Consider the following 17,498-nt stretch of genomic DNA (forward strand, 5'->3'; position numbering starts at 1 on the left):
ATGAAGGTAATACCAAAAACTGCTTTTACAAGCAGATGCAGACGTGTTCTTGCCACCTGACCCAACATTATCCTTCAAGAGTCACATAAATAAAGTGTCCCAGGTACTTAAATTTAATAATCGAAATTTTAATCATATACGTAATAATTTAAATATGAATTATTTTTACTCAATGATCATCTCTCATATGGACTACTGTTTGACGTCCTGGTCACTTGCTTGTCCAACAACACTTAAAACTATTGAAAACATTTATAAAAGAAGTTTAAAACTACTTGACAAAAAACTGACTTCCCATCACCACTGTCATGTGTTAAAAAAAAACATAAATTACTGAACTTCAATAACTTAGTGAAACTTAAAAGAGTGTGTTTAATATATAAAGTCTTACACTCCCTTGCTCCACCACCACTAAAGCAGTTCATTAGGCATAAAGAAAGCTCAGACAGGACCACTCGAGCTACAATCTGAGGAGACTTGTTTATACCCCACAGACGGACAGCATTTGGGCAGAACGTCCTTCCTCAACCCATTAGAGATGCTCTACATTCAATTTGTTTAAGGCAAAGGTTAAAAACTGGTTATGGACAAATCAAGTGTGTGATCATGTATGAGTTGTATAGTTTTAATGTTTTATTTGGGAACAGAATGGTGTGTATGTGCAAGTTTGGTGATGGAGTTTTTATTATGAATGAATGATGAATTTTTATGAATTATTATGTCTATTTTTTATGCTTAAGGACAACAGATGGAAATTAGCCCTTGGCTATAATCTGGTATGTTTACATTCATGTAATTTTTTTTTTTTTTACATTTCTGTTCATTAACATGCACTGTCCTAAATAAATAAATATAAATATAAATATAACCTCCCGACTGAGAGCCTCTTAGTTTGGACACACTTGCGTACATAGGTTGTCACAGTCAGGCAGTGCTGGCTATAATTCAGCATCCACAGACCATTAGCTAAAGTATCGGGTATATTTTATAGATGATTTCAAATTTTCTTTGGGTCTCTCTTAATGCCAGAGTCTTGAATCCCCATCATCAGCTGACAGTCTCACTTCTGTTGGATAAGACAGTCTGATGTCTTAACAGAGAAGCCTCACCTCTAATCTAATGTAGCTGTCTGGAGACTCCAGGGACCTGTAGAAGTCCTCTTCTCCAAGTTTAGAAGAAATACATGCATAGCTGCCATACTTTGTCTCCCTTTGAATACTGGCCACATACATATCTTGCATTCAGAGAGAGAGATGTGTGGAAGTGAATGTGAAATACACACGACACTTGTGTCGACATGGCTGGGTAGCTTTACGTGTGTTATCCTTTATTGCTACAGTCTGTTCTACTCACCGAGCTCCTGCATAAGACTCTGCTGAGTCAAGATACAAGATTTCTTTTTGTAACTTTAAATTTTCATGAGTTTTATTTATTTTTCTCTGTTAATAAAGTGTTAAGAGCCTGTTTCATCATCATACAGCTGCTTGTTCTGTTCATGTCATTATCTTTCTGCCTTTCTTGTTTCTGTTTGTCATAAATGTGAAGGAGGTTTGATTTGTCAGTTGCTTAATCAAGTGAATTCGGCATGACAGAGAAGATTTAACACACTGAACAAATTTGAAATGCTGACTGAAATTGTGAGGTCAGCAATCTTAATAATACATACACTTAAGATTATGAAGGTTTGTGTTAAGGTTTCTTTTAAGCCACGATGTTAGTTTGTACATGTTGTGTATGTTAAAGGCTAAACAGAGAAAGACTGACCTCCCCAGGAACAGGAGTACAGCAGGAATAAGGCACACCACAGCGCTCAGAGCTGGGGTTGTCATGTGTACAATTAAAGTAGAGGTTCCAAGACCAATCAGTGTAGTTGTTCCATCCACAGCACTTGAACTGGGAAAAAAGAAAAGAGTGAAAAGTGAAATCGAGTGTATATTTAGAAACATAGTGTTGGTCTGTACTGGGCATCCTGCCAGTCAGGGCTTCTCCCGTGGGAAAACCCAAACTCATAAATGTGCCAGCATGTGCAGATGGAAGAGCAGTTTCACATGAGGTGACCCACAGAGAACAGGAACTGTAAGCATGTAGCCTCCTGTGGAAACCCTCGCTAAGGCACAAAAACAAACAAAACAAACTGCGGTTTCTTGCTTTAGTCTCAGATGCATCCAATAAACTATCTGTGATCAGTTTGAAGACTTCTACAGACAAAAGGAGCCACTCTGGCTAAGTGGAAGTGGCCAATGAGAGCACCTCTTTTTGAATGTAATCCATCAGGTTCTGCAGATCCAGGTCATCCCTGTAGTGCACAATTGCTTTCTTTACAAACTTTCCCAAAGCATCGCGTGCCTAAGAGAGAGGAAAAGGCTGATTGAATACACAGAATAACAGCTTTAATATCAACATTTTGCATGTTTTACAATAAATATCTACAGACAAGGTCTTATCTTAATGACCTTGTAGTACCATATCACCCTATTAGAGCACTTCGCTCTCGCGCTGCAGGCCTACTTGTTGTTCCTAGAGTATTTAAAAGTAGAATGGGAGGCAGAGCCTTCAGTTTTCAGGCCCCTCTTCTGTGGAACCAGCTTCCAGTTTGGATTCAGGAGACAGACACTATCTCTACTTTTAAGATTAGGCTTCAAACTTTCCTTTTTGCTAAAGCATATAGTTAGGGCTGGACCAGGTGACCCTGAATCCTCCCTTAGTTATGCTGCAATAGATGTAGGCTGCCGGGGGATTCCCATGATGCATTGAGTTTTTCCTTTCCAGTCACCTTTCTCACTCACTATGTGTTAACAGACCTCTCTGCATTGAATCATATCTGTTATTAACCTCTGTCTCTCTTCCACAGCATGTCTTTATCCTGTCTTCCTTCTCTCACCCCAACCAATCACAGCAGATGGCCCCGCCCCTCCCTGAGCCTGGTTCTGTTGGAGGTTTCTTCCTGTTAAAAGGGAGTTTTTCCTTCCCACTGTCGCCAAAGTGCTGCTCATAGGGGGTCATATGATTGTTGGGTTTTTCTCTGTATCTATGAAGCGCCTTGAGGCGACTTTTGTTGTGATTTGGCGCTACATAAATAAAATTGAATTGAATTGAATTAGATGTCTTTGTTACTTGCCTGCTAAGGTGCTCATGGACACAACTGATCTCTCAGTTAATTACTCGGGCAGCATTTTGGAGGATTGTAAAGTACCTTTTTGTGAACCCTCTTTTGAACAGATGCAGTGAAATCCCCACAAAGCTTAAAATGATGATGTCGAGGATAATTTCAAATTCAAGCTAAAACCGTTTCTGTGGAGCTGTCAGACACCTATTCATAGTTAATCAGGTGGCTTTGCTGTAGATTTGATCTACTTTTTGTGGGACTTTTCACCATTTGCATAAACGGTATTCATGTTCAATGTTGCATTGAACTTTTTCCATAAAAGGCCACATAAACAAATATTAATACATGGGTTTGGAGGCAACGCAACATCGTCCTGTTTACATTGCATAAGCGTCCCGCGGGATGCACGTAAACCGGGCGGCAGCAGAGCAGGAAGTACAGCATAAATACTAATAAAACCATTTGTGCCTGTGAGAACTATACACGAACCGCATACCAAACACAAAGCACAAATGCAGGTTCTACATTATAGTAGATAATTACTTGAACTTAGCCATTTGTTATTATAATGTGTCGATTTTCATCAGCTCCTCTCGAGCTGAATAAACAAAACCTAGATGATATATGAATACATTATTAGACTGAGTTATCAGTAATGAGCATTTTAAACCGAACGAGGCTGATTCAGACGGTGAAATTTTGTCCTGCTTGTTACTTTAACTTTCATTGTCTGTAAGATTATTTCCATTTTCAGAGTATTAACGAGGGCTTGCATTGTTAATATTTGTTTTTGCTATTCTTCCACCCTTTAAGACGCTGAGAACAAAGAGGGCCACGGTTATACAGGCTGAGTTCAGATGTAATATATGCTAATAGGAGCACTGTATGATAATGAGCCACTGAACTTTAAATTCTCATTAAAACAAACTTCTCTGAATGCTTTGCTAAAGGCTTTGTGAATTGTTCGCATTACAAACTACGTTAGAACAGGTTATGTTGATAAATACTGTGAGCACTGTCAAAATAGCCCAAAATGTTATCCTGAAGTACTTTTGTTAATTTGTGTTAGGATTTTTTTTACAATGTTCCTTACGCTCACCCTGCGCCTTCCCCTGTTTCTGTTTCCACGTGGTGCAGTTTGCTCGTGGGCTTCGGAGGCTACCGTCACAGTGTGTCATTAGCGGCAAAGTCTCCTTCAAGGGATCTGTTGAAATGGAACATTTGGTTCCACTTTGAAGTGCCGAAGCATTTGAATCATTTAGCGAGGAAGGATGCTGGGAGGGTTGTTAAACTGCTCTGTTTAGCAGCAGGCAGTCTGAGTGCTGACAGAGAACACAAGGGAGAGGAGAGGTATCATCAGGCACCAGGAACCCCGCCACTGATGACAGCGAGCGCTGCCACTGCTGGCTGTTGTGTTTTTAATTCTCGGTGGAGCCCTAATGGGACGTTAGTGAAGGGGATAAGTGGAGGGGGATCTCATCCCTGTAGTCTCCAAACCAATCACTTGGGTCATATAAGTATAAGATATAGGCTGAGATATAGTACTGTAGTCAGTGTTGGGGAGGAACGGAATACACGTACCGCCGTTACGTATTTAAAATACAAAATATGAGTAACTGTATTCCGTTACAGTTACCGTTTAAAAAGGTGGCATTTGTTGAAATAAATGGATTACACGGCGGTACTTCCCTGTTTCATATTGTGGCGGGTCAGGACTGTTTGGGTTTTGTTTGACAGCTACGTTCTGTTGTTCCAGGCGGCAGCGTTACGGTTGCCGTGGTTACAGGGTGACGCTCTCTCTCTGCGTGTTTCCTGGGTGAGAGAGCGCCTGTTGTTGTTGTTGTGCTAAGCTAATAGGCAGAATGCTACAGGTATAGCTCTAAAGAATGTAGCATCATGGGCAGTGTAGTCCGTGCTGCAGGGAGAATGGACTGCCATACCCGTTATGTGTCTGTGAGCGAGGGAGGGAGAAAAAGGAAAAGTACGAGCTGTCATCGAGCAAAAACGGGAGCTGGAAGCATGTAAATATAATAATAACCACTGCAGCCAAGAAGAGAGCCTGACGAGCCCAGTTGTAAGTAAGCTATTAAGACTCGACTGTACACCGTGTTCGTGTTTTCCTCCAAAAACAATAAGTTCTGTTGGAGCAGCCTTTCAACGCCTCTCTCTGTCTCTCGCTAGCAAAGTGACCCAGACAACAAAGTAAAGCTAGTTTTCAGCTACGAGCCGACACAGAACCCACCATATTAGCCAGAGGTCCCTTTACTACGGTTCGGAGCCGCGGACCTTCAGTAACAGTAATAAATCACAGCAATAGTACATTCATGTAGTTGTAAACAGCATGATAATATATTAAGTAATCCAAAGTATTCAGAATACGTTACTGTCATTGAGTAACGTAACGGAATACGTTACAGAAAACATTTTGGGGCATGTAATCTGTAACCTTCCCAACACTGACTGCAGTACATATGTACATTCATGCAGCCACAGAGTAGATCACCTATGGTCACAAAAACAGACATTTTTAATGTATCTAGACCTGGAATTAAACTTGTTATTAATGTATAATAAAAACAATCTTTAAAATTCTTTTTTGTTTTAAATTGTTCTAATTGTATCAATTAGAGAGGCAGGAGACAGGCTGCGAATGAGACTATTTAGTCAGGTTGACTTAATTCTGAAATCAATAAAAGCTGTGGTCTGTGGGAATAACTGCAAAACAAACACATCAATGCAAAGACCAAACATGTCAGCGAGCTCAATAAAACTTTAACTCCAGTGGTCAAAGGTACTGCTACTGACACCATTATTTATTTATATACATAGAGACGTAGTACGTTAAAGTTTCTGAGTTTGCCAGGAAGCACACTCTTGCTTCTTCCCATCGTCCCCAGGTGCCATCACTTAGCTCACTGAACACGGTGCTGTCGTTGCCGTTATTGCCACTAGCGTTTAAAACTTTGCCGCAATAAACCCAAATAGTTTTTCTATCCAGTCACTTCGAATCACATTGTAATACAGAGAGAAAGTTCTTGCGTGTTTTCTGTCAGTCTACAGAACAAGCCTGAGTCATTTGGAGGATTTATAGAGAGTGACACAAACACAGATTCTCACTGGAAGCTGGCGTATATGCCTTTCTGTTTCCTGTGTATGCTGCGCAGCACAGACATTAACAAGACATTTCCCCTGTGGGCTAAGCTGGCCCATCTGTGGGATCAGATGTCTGCCTTATTAAGTTGCATATACTGCAGTTTACAAATGTACAGAATGTCCAAAAGCCGGGAAATGACACCATAAATCAATAGTGCTCATTGTTATCACTGGAGCCTGAATGTGGCCTTAAATGGCCTCGTAGAATAACTGAGCCAGCGCACAGAACAGTAAAGATTCAGATACCTGATCGGAGTAAAAGAAGCCCAGAATCGCTATGGCCAGCTGGGTGAGGAAGACCAGTGTGAGGCTGAAGGAGAACTAGGGAGTAAAGACAAAAATATTAAAAGGCTGTGACTAATATCATCTTAAAGGACAGATTAGTTGTTACACATAAGATGTGAGACTTGGCTTTGGATTAGATGGAAGCAAAACACTGTGCCAGTATTTGTAATGTGTCTGTGAGGTCTATTACTGTCTTGAGGAGGCGAATGTTCTCTCTGAGAGCTCCGATACAGCCACAGAAAGTGATGAAGAACATGACCACCCCCACCACAATTAAGATGACAGCCGGGTCGATCAGGAACGTGTCCCTCACCGTGTCTGGCAGAAAGACGGGAAAACAGCCTCTGTTTATTTCCAACCCCAATACCTGATTTTGATTTAAATAATTCCATCATGTACCTTGTTTCCCTGTCTTTGCAGCATCCCTTCCTACGCTAGCTGCCTTCTTACTATACAATCATTAATGATCTATTGTGGTTTATTATATTATTATTATAAAATTTTGGTTGTTTCTCAACTATATATATATCTCATAGTAATTACAAAATTAAAGACACCAGGTAAAATGAAGGCGAAAGCCTGACACACATTTGCTTTGTGCCTGGAAAGCTTAACAGTTTACGATCCCAAGGAGAGTGCCACCTCATTCCTGCACCTCTTTTATGAGGGACGGTTTATCGCTGGTCTTTAATTCACTTTGGAGTTTAGGAGGTGTGAGCGAAAAGTGTCGTCTTGCGTACCTGTGGCCTTCTGGACTTTAGCATACACACCAATTGCAACAATCAACAGGGAGAAAACCTGGAAAAAAAGGAGATGATTTTATTATTACCAGCAATTTTTATTTATTTTTCACCAGCAAAGAAAGCAAATAATTCTCCTCTATCGCGTTTGCTCTAAACTGGTAATTAATTAGCAATAGCAAAGCCCAGAAAATGCAGTGTATTTGTAATTTATCCAGGTTGAGTCTTTATTTGGATGTTTGAAAAGTTGTTGAAAGGAAACATGGTGCCGACTCGGACTTTTGTTTGCAGGACAGGTGTGCTTAGATTAGTGATGATAGACTTTTTCCTCAGGTGCTGAGTAGGCAGAGCACCCGTTGCCATGGTAACTGCATCACTAGTTTATGTGTTGGCGGTAAACGGACAGATGGATATCAACAGGGAAAAAAAATAATAACATATGGACCTCGGTTTAATGTGGAACCTCGCAACAGAACTCAGACTCAGTCCACCTGCGACTGCGATGGAAATCCTCCAGAACTGAAAACTGCTCTCTCCAGTTTATATCGTGATTTATAGAACTGTGAGAAGAACTCGACCTTGGTTAGAGAATAGTTTTTATTATCCACCCTAACTTCACTTAGTTCTTGACTGTGATGTGTGTGCGTGCGCCTCTTTTAAACAGCGAACTGCTGAAGAGGTGAGTTCACCCAAATAGAATCGACGTATTAAAGGAGCCAAGTGAGTGGAAAACAGGTGGAATTAACGCTTCCCGTTGATTGCATTGTCAACATTAATTTCCCTTCTCTCTGTGATTGCTTTTCTCACCTTGAATAACAATCTGTGTGGTCTTGGCTTCCAATTCCAGCCTCCGAATTCACAGACATTCTCCTGATTACTAATTTGTGCGTGTTTGCTTTTGTGTATAAAGGATGCATTTTGTTCAGCCTTTATAAACACAGATTTGTTTCTGTCTCAGGAGCCTGTATTGGATCTCTAGAGGTCGCAAAGAACCATTGTCCGGGTGTAATTTTCCTTGAAAGACGTATAATTTTTCCTTGGCCAGCCTTCATGCCAAACCGGTGTTTTGTGCTCTGGAGATGTAAATTATTGCATGACAGGATATGGTACTACTTTTTGAATCAATAATCTACCTTGACAAGAGAAAAGCTGCCAAAACACAAAACGTGGATAGCGCCTATTTTCTTTGGAAGTACCATTGTACATTTTTAAGGGGTATTTTCCATCGTGTAGGAGTTTCGCACCTGCAGCTCCTTTTGTCGGTTTTCCACTGACTGAGCCTTTTTGTGAATGAGGGTGGCATTTGCAACAGGAGACACACTTACACAGTGAATGTATTCCAGCTCTGTTTTTCAGGCTTTTCAAAGGGATGAATCAGACTTCTCCCAGAGGATTTTGTGTGGAGGTGAAAGCCAGCTCAACTGAGCCACGGGGACGTGGGGACAAAGGCCTGATGGATTAGGGCTGCAGTGTTCGCTCCTGAGCCCGTGTCTGATAAACAAAGTCAACACGGGCTGGGGTATGAGGCTGCTGCGGGTGCAGTTATTGCTGATTGGCTCTAAACACAGTAGGAGCACAGTACAGTGTTTGCCCCCCCCTGCTGTTTTTGTGGAGGATTGGATGAACGGGGATGTAATGGAGGTGTAGGGAGTTAGCAGAGCTAGAGATGTGATCTGTGTGCTCGACTTGTAATCTGCTGGGAAAGTAAGTGAGCCAAACAGCTCTATTTTAATAGTGTGTTTTTGTGCCAAAGCAACTGCTCATGGAGGACGCGGCGCTTTAATGGCTGCTTCAGTGTATCTGCTGTACCTTTCTATCATTTCCCAGTTGTCTTGTTGTCTTTTTGTTACACTAACAGCCACAGTAGAGGAGCTTGTATAATGTAAGACTTGCACAAAACGCGTAATGATTATGTCATATCAGCAGTGCGTGTATGCCTGACATCTGTTAGAAAATAAGCGATTTAGGGCACCTGTCCTTGAATACGGGAGAAATGGGAAGGTGTGATGGTGCGAGCGACTTTGACAGGGGTTGAATTGTGACTGGGTGAGATCATCTCCTGTGCTAGTGAACAAAAAAACATATAAGCATCCATTAACATCAGCGTGCTCACACATTTATGCAATTATGTATCCACTGTACTGCCTGAAATGTAACAGTTTATCTACCATTAAGAATATCGTTCAAATATATCAACCAATTTATTTTCTGTTTCACCAACACATCGAGCACATCAACGACTCGTCCACCAGGTCACCAAAGAACCTGGAACAACATCTAAAGAACTGCAGGCCTCACCTGTCTCAGCTAAAGTCAGTGCTCATGATTCAACAATAAGAAAGAAACTGATGTCGAAAATGGCATCCAGGGGAAAGTTACAAGGCGAAAACACTGCTGACCAAAAAGAACACAGAGGCTCGTCTCAAATTTGCTAAAAAACCCAAACGGTAACATGTTGATGATCCCAAAGACTTTTGGGAAAATATGCTGAAGACTGACAAGATAAAAGTTACAATTTGTGGAATGTTTGACATAAAACTAACACAACATTTCATACAAATAGTAATATAATTGTCTGGGGCTCATCGTGGCTCAAGAGTTGGGAGTTCGCCTTGTAATCGGAAGGTTGCCGGTTCGAGCCCCGGCTTGGACAGTCTCGGTCGTTGTGTCCTTGGGCAAGACACTTCACCCGTTGCCTACCGGTGGTGGTCAGAGGGCCCGGTGGCGCCAGTGTCCGGCAGCCTCGCCTCTGTCAGTGCGCCCCAGGGTGGCTGTGGCTACAATGTAGCTGCCATCACCTGTGTGTGAATGTGTGGATGACTGGATATGTAAAGCGCTTTGGGGTCCTTAGGGCGCTATATAAATACAGGCCATTTACCATTTACCATGCCCTGAAGTTTAAGGACACTTGGGCAATCCAGCAGGACAATGATCCAAACACACCAGCGAGTTCACCTCTGAATGGCTCAAAAAAGCAAAACAAACTGAAGGTTTCTCAGATCAGGTTGAGATCCTTTGGCGTGACTTTCAACAAGGCCGTTCACGCTTGAAAACCCTCCAATGAGACTTAATTAAAACTATTCTGCAAACAAGAGTGGGCCAGAATTTTTCCACAGCGATGTGAAAGACTAAATACCAGTCATCACAAGCGCTCGATTGCAGTTCTTGCTGCCAAGAGTGACACAACCAGTTATTAGGTTGAGGGGGCAATTACTTTTTCACACAGCACCGGGTAGGATTGGATAGCTTTTCTTTCCTTCCTTAATAAACGAAAGCATCATTTACAAAACTGCATTTATCTGGACAATCTTTGTAATATTAAAATTTGTTACATGAGCTGAAATTTATAAATGAGGCAAATATGCAAAAAAAACAAGAAACCGGGAAGTGCAAATACTTTTTCACAGCACTGTAACTGTGGACTCTGCATTTGTGCAATCACGCTGTAGCATTTATTACATTCAGAAACAGCTTCCAAGTAGAATTCATTTACAGAGCACTAGTGTGCTTACATGGTGTTTTATGGTTTAGTATGAGTCAGTACTCGATTTATTTGTTACGAGTGCATTGCTGCAGTGATGTATACAGGCAATCAAAGTTCTCATGTGTAACTGTACTAAATGTGAAATAGGTAGCAGCTGGGTGCTCCTGCTGTTTTTAACTCCTGATAATAGCTGAATTTCTTTTCTCCATTTATTATTTATATACTTTTTCTTTTTTGGTTTTTCTTTGTAGCAGATCTGTCTTCTTTGAAAGCGCTCTGATTGCTGGTGATTTGCATTCTCCAAAATATTCAGAGTATATTGTCTGCCGGGACGGCACAACACTTTTATCGTTGCAACTCTACTCACCCAAAATAAGAAGCTGAAGAAGAAGAGAAAGTATCTGATCCACGGGTTGACAAAGGAGAATGTCTCAGCTCGGTCTAGATTCAGTTTCCTGTCCATTATTTACTGAGGTGTAAAGCTACAGCGAGTTTCACTTGTAAACAGTCCCCGGTTCCTGCCCCACCCAGCAGATCTGCAGGCGCCATGTGAATCTGTGAGAAGCGGGTGGCTTGCAGGCTGTGCTGGTGTTGGGGTGGCTTTAAAAAAAGGGGGGCATGGATTTGTGACGCCGCCTCACCGTGCTGGTGAGACCCAGAACTGTCCATGTAGGCTGATGGGTCAGATTGCACAAAAAATATCTCTAGCTGACTGCAGCTGAATGGCCTACAAGCTGCCTTTAGTTTACCCCTGTGCATTCTGTCTCCTTTCGCCATTATGTCATAGGGCCTAGATTCCACATCGCACAAACGCACTGCACTCGTCTTTCTGCATTAATGTTTATTGCTTGTGAAAGTTTTATGTTCTAGTCTGCAGATTACAGATTCAGATTACTGCTCCAGTGAATAAAGCAGAAGGACGGTTGACAGAGGCTGGACAATGACGTTTTTGAGAGGAAGAACATCTAATGTAGTTACATGACATTGCCTTTTGCTGTGATGTCTCCAGTGTGCTTTAGATTGAATCTGCCAAACTTTGAGTAAATAACATTCAAACCAATAAAGAAGTTAAAAAAAGGAAAGACGTCAAGCTACAAACTCTGTGAAGAGATATAGATTGAAAGACTAAAGCTGATTATTGACTGGTGATGAAGGATCATCTGTCAGAATGACCGGAAGCACAAAAACGTAACTATAAAGTTAATGTGTTACATCATCACTGGACACCAGATCCCTCAGTAACTCAGTGACTTTCCAGAGACTCATATTTAATGAGTTTAGATTGAATACAAATCAGATTTTAGTTGAACAGAACCTTAACTGGGAGGAGGTTGCACTCTGTAATTATGCAACATTTTTACTTTACCTTTGGTAGTGCTAATGGAATCTATGGATTCCAACTGGGAGTGATATGAAAAGAGAGATGATACAGATGGGTGATACCATAGTGATGTCCTGAGTTGTGCAGATACTTCGAGCTTTGTTTGAACACAGAAATTAGAAGTATGGTGGATCTTCCTGTGATTGGCTCCAATCAATATATTAGAGTTTTTCATGGTACTATGCTCTGAAGATTGTGTCATGAATCATCACATTTTTTTTTTGTATGTGCCTCACTTACACCTCATTAGCACGGTTGGACCCTTTTTGCCTTCAAAACGGCCTCAAATCTTTGTGGAATGGATTCAGAAAATTGCTGGAAACATTCCTCAGAGATTTTGGTTGCAGCAATTTTACATCACACAGTTGCTGAATCACTCCACCACATCCTGGAGGTACATGGGGCAACCCATTATGTCACCACTGATACAAGTTAGGCTAGATCAGTGTTTCCCAAACTTTTGGAGCCAAGGCACCTACTTCACATTAGTACGGAGCCCCGCAGGGGACATGGGAGAAAAAAAAATTAGGACAGACTTTTGCAAGATCTCGCAAAACTAACTCGGGATCTCGCAAAAGTTGAATTCCAACAATGGCGGCAGCTACTTAGTTGTAATATTATTCTTTCTGGGTCACAAAATACACTTTAAGATAATTTGAGGCGTGAATGTAGTTGTGTAAACGTCAGATACCTGCTCAGTTTACAAGACATCACATATTTGTAAAAGTGCTCCGACGTTTTCGGAGATCTGACACCCACTAGCTCGAAGCTAACGGGAGGTCGAGACCTACTACAGCTGGGAGGATGTGCCGCTTTCCCGGCACATCGTGCCTCGACCTCCCGGTCGGCTTCAAGCTGGCGGCCTCCGAAGAATGCGGCTAAAACTTTTGTGAGATCTTGCAAAAGTTCGTCTTAATTTTTTTTCTCCCATGTCCCCTGCGGGGGCTCAATCTAATGTACGGACACCACCAAACAAAAATGTCACAAAAAGCACATTGATAATTTTTTCCCGCACACCAGGCATAGCGGAGTTGGCTCGGTTTGTCCCCAGTATACCGTTTTTGCTTTCTTCTGGCATTTCATCTGGGTCGGAATTTTCTCCAGGACCTGAGTCAGAGTGACTACTTTTTATTTCAAATATTTATGTATTGCTATGTAATTTCTTCTTCGTCTTCTTCTGTTTTACTGGCATTTGGCAACCCATTTAATGTAATCGATAGATAATGTAATTGTTCTGCCCATTACTCACACCGATCGCCTGGAGTGCTAATCAGGTGGAACCAGGTAATCTTCCATGGCACACCTGGTCATTTCTCGTGGTTGGGAAACACTGGGCTAGATTGATGTCATCATGTAGTTCATGCCAAATTCGGACATTCCCATCCAGACTCGTTAAACCAGGCAACTTTTTTCTGTTGCCCAGTTTGGGTGAACCCATGTGAGCCTCAGCTTGACTTGAGTTGCAACCGGTGTGGTCTTCTGTTGATGTAGTCCATCTGCTCCAAGGGTTTATGTGCTGTGCTTTCAGAGATGAACTTCTGCATAGCCTGCTTGTAACAAGTGGTTATTTGACTTCCTTTCCTGTTGCCTTCCTCTTAGCTTGAAGTAGTCTAGCTACGCTCACTGGATATTTTCTCCTTCTTAGACCATCTTTGCAAACTCTGAAGGTGGTTGTGTGGGAAAATCCCACAAGATCAGCGGTTTCTGAAATACTCAGACAAGCTGTCTTAAAACCAAAGTCACTTAAATCACCTTTCTTCCACATTTTGATTCACGGTTTGAACTTGACATGTTAATGTATTCATCTGTAACATAATGGCCAATAAAAACCAAACATCCTGTAATGTTTACACTAATTTTGCTTCATCTGTAATTGTAAAAAATAGTCTGGCTAGCTAGAAACTGGCTAGCTTTGCTTAGCTAATCCTAGCCAAGCAAAGCTAGCCAGTTGCTGGCTATGGCTTCATATTTATAGCACAGATATAAAGTGGTGTCGTCCTCCTTCCATGAACTCAGACAAAATACAGCGATTTGACCAATTTTGCTTTATTAATGGAATTTGTGTCATTATAATAATAAAATGTAACTTTTTTCAGCCAAGACATTCATAACCAGCAGCAGTTAAAATTTGCGACCTACCCACTCAAGGTTTTTTTTCTTATTGGTACTATTTTCAGTGTGTAGAAAATAACTAGATATCACAGCTGTATCCTTCTTTGCAGCATTCCAGTTGCTTCCACATTCTGACTTAAACGCACACAAACACAGTAAATGGGACTATCTGAAGAACACTAAAAGGTCAAGACCTTACATTATTGTAGAAAGCAACAAAACAAATCCCCTATTGGGCACCAGTGGAGAAGACAAACCTCTAACAGTACCATACTTAGGCTGGGTGGCAATCCGTTTCGCTGAGAGGAAATGGGGAACGATTGATATTCTGCTTTTCTGTTATTGCATCCCAAAATATACCCCATACTGGTCGCGGCATATTGTGTGGTTGTGGAGGACAGATCATATGATACAACACTCATAACTCTGCTTCATGGCAAAATACCAATTAGAAACAATAGGATCCAGGTGTGTGAAAACGATGAGATGGCATGGCTGTGTTGTGTTGAACTCCGAATAAAACAACCAACGTACCTGCATAGTTTTGACATCTTTAGATGGTTGAAAACCCTTAAATTCCACCTGCTCCTGCAGATCTATTAAGCACAGTGCAGGTTTAAAAGACCAAATAACAGGAAGCAACAGTAACCCTGCAGCAGTATGAGCCGTGCTGTTTTTGCATGTGATGTTTAAAAGATGACAAGCATACCCCGCGAAACAAGACCGTGTGAGAACAAGCAGTACCAGAAACAACCTGCAGATCACCTCCACAGCAGGTTAACAAGTTCAGCAGTCCTGTGTGGGGACAAATTAAACAGCCTCATTGAAACGAAAGCCTTCCAAATTCAGGTTAATGAAATGAGTTGTGCGGTGGATGAGGTGGGAAATAAAAAAATAAATAAAAGTATCCGTGATTGATTCTTTTCACTTTATTTCAGTACGTTATTCATACAAAATAATCTGTACAAAGGCTAAAATAGGTCATAATTATTATTATTTTTGCATAGAAGGAACAGTGATGGAAAAACAAAAAGCCTGGGTGGAATGGCACAATAAACTCCACTCGCTATCGCACACAGGCCCGATAACAATTAGGTTAAAAGGAGGGGATCAAGCTGCACACAAATACTGAGCTTTTCACTCCGCGCTGTTGAAGCGTGAGACAAATTGGCAATGGTTCCCACTTTCATCATCTTCACTTTGTTCTTTAGAAAAAAACCTCTTCTTGACTGGCTCACCACCATTAGCTCATCTCAGCATCTTTAGGACATCAGTCCCCCAGGTTTTGTTATGCTTTTTCTTTTTTAAAAGAGCCCATTTTCAGACAGGGATTGTATACACAGAACGCATCATGTATCACGGGATCTGCTGACGCCGCCGAGTCTTCAACTGCACCCCAAACCCCACAAACAAATTCTGAATCAAATCTAATTGACGGCAACATAAAAAGGGAATCGGAAGCATCAAGTCATTAGACAAGAAAGGCAATAAGCGTACTGTATCGAGAGATTTTTTCTGACACTCTTTCCTTTATTTAAAAAATAGTTGATTTAGCGAGTAGTGCACCAGCTAGTATAGATATTCAGAGTGCTTTCACGTGTAGCAGAAAACTCCACAGGACGAGGCTGGCAGGTATCAGATAGTGCCACCCAGCAGAACACAACATCAAACACACCATTTCTAGAGCATACATTTCCACTGCTCACATATTCAGCTTCAGCACAGGGGAAGGATTAGGAGCAGATTACAGAAATAATATGTCGAAGGTGGCAAAAAATGATTCTGACACACACACACACACACACGCACGCACAAAAGGAAAGGAAACAACAACAAAAAACAGTTTTTATGTTCAGAATTTTTCACAGCAGACGAAACCCAATTACTGCATGTGCATCCTTCCTTCACCATTTCCGTGGCTTACTGGGATGAGACGGAATATTTTATACTCCTTCAAAAAAAAAAAAAAAATCAATTAAAAAAAAAAAGAAGAAATCATGTTTTACTAAAAGATGAAAATGCAGTCAAAAACATATGAGGACTGTACTGACAGAAACACAAATTTACTGAACATTTACACCGCTCTCGTGCTCGAAGCGAAAACAGAAGCAGGAAATCTGGCAGACATAAAAAGTGGATAACGTACAGTACGAGTGTCTGTAAATGAGCATAAAAAGGGCTGACGGGCTGTCAGAAAAGCAGCCTGTTGATGTGAATGTTAGGCGAAGTGGCAGAGGTATAACAGTAAGTTACATCACTTGTAAAATGGGCATATTTACACGGTGAGCTGATACACTGGAGCGAGATGAACTCTGTTGTACGGTCGTCTAACAGTTCATGCTCTAAGAGTACAGAACGGGTCCTGCACTGGCAGTTTGAAGAGATACTGCAGATTATACCTGCGCGTCCTAATTCAATTTCATTTGATCCTAATACAAAGAAGCACAACGACAAAAGCGCAGTATGTCTTTTGTGGGCTTTGCCAGATTTTCCTTCTATTTGTTCTACGTTAATTGCTCTAACCGCCTGCATCGCTGAAACACAGAAAAGGCATTTTTGCATGTTGTAGAGGAACACTGCAAAGACTAATCCTCTAGGAAAAAATGCTTAATGATGTCATGTACTCAAAGTGAACTACAAATGGGGGGGAAAGCCAATAAAAACAGAACCTACAACAAGAAAATCAACAGCATATTGTATAAAAACAAACATTTAAACAGCAGAAAAGTGTACAAAACATAATTAAACAGCCCCCCTTGTTAAAATGGCATTCAACCCCGCATATTACAAACACAATGTAACATTTACTCTGACATAATCATGGATAATGGGGTAAGGATTTTACACAGAGAAGAAAATGTCGCCCCGGTCAGATCAGCCGAGAACAAACAGCGTCTGCAGGCTGAGGCTCTGACCTCCCAACGGATTTGCTTTATTTCCACTATTCTGCATATGTGTGGCTATCTTGGGTTTCCTTTGAACCTTCTTTTGTTGCAGTAAGGATACAGCACAGCCTCATTTGCCAAACTGTTTTGAGCTATTCCTCCGCTGACCCGTCTCGGGTACCTTACGAGTGCTTTAAGGTGTCCAAACCACATCGCCAGTTACCGAATAGCGCCAGGTGTCTGCAGAGCGAGGCAGTGAGTAAGGGATGTGTTGAGTTTGTGGAGGCAGCCGAGCAGAGGAAACGTGATCGCTCGTGCTTGCGCTGTACATCAGCAGCTGTCATGTTTCCCC

The 17,498-nt window shown here is 41.4% G+C and overlaps 1 protein-coding gene and 1 long non-coding RNA gene across 2 annotated transcripts in view; both read right to left on the reverse strand.

Moving 5' to 3' along the window:
- Window positions 1-11,854, reverse strand: part of tspan33b (tetraspanin 33b) — a 26,455-nt gene extending 14,601 nt beyond the window's left edge. The window contains exons 1-6 of the mRNA XM_085165100.1: window positions 11,136-11,854; window positions 7,285-7,342; window positions 6,735-6,862; window positions 6,506-6,580; window positions 2,251-2,346; window positions 1,765-1,893 (exon numbers count right to left, since the gene is read on the reverse strand). Of these exons, the coding sequence (XP_085021226.1) occupies window positions 1,765-1,893; window positions 2,251-2,346; window positions 6,506-6,580; window positions 6,735-6,862; window positions 7,285-7,342; window positions 11,136-11,231 (582 nt within the window). The 5' untranslated portion in view covers window positions 11,232-11,854. The remainder of the gene's footprint in view (window positions 1-1,764; window positions 1,894-2,250; window positions 2,347-6,505; window positions 6,581-6,734; window positions 6,863-7,284; window positions 7,343-11,135) is intronic.
- The window catches only part of LOC146515877 (uncharacterized), a 331,877-nt gene that overhangs the window by 91,479 nt on the left and 222,900 nt on the right, over window positions 1-17,498 (reverse strand). The gene's annotated exons all lie outside the window — the stretch shown is intronic.

This window comes from Neolamprologus multifasciatus, chromosome 7 (assembly GCF_963576455.1).
Source record: "Neolamprologus multifasciatus chromosome 7, fNeoMul1.2, whole genome shotgun sequence".
In the NCBI taxonomy this organism is placed as follows: domain Eukaryota; kingdom Metazoa; phylum Chordata; class Actinopteri; order Cichliformes; family Cichlidae; genus Neolamprologus; species Neolamprologus multifasciatus.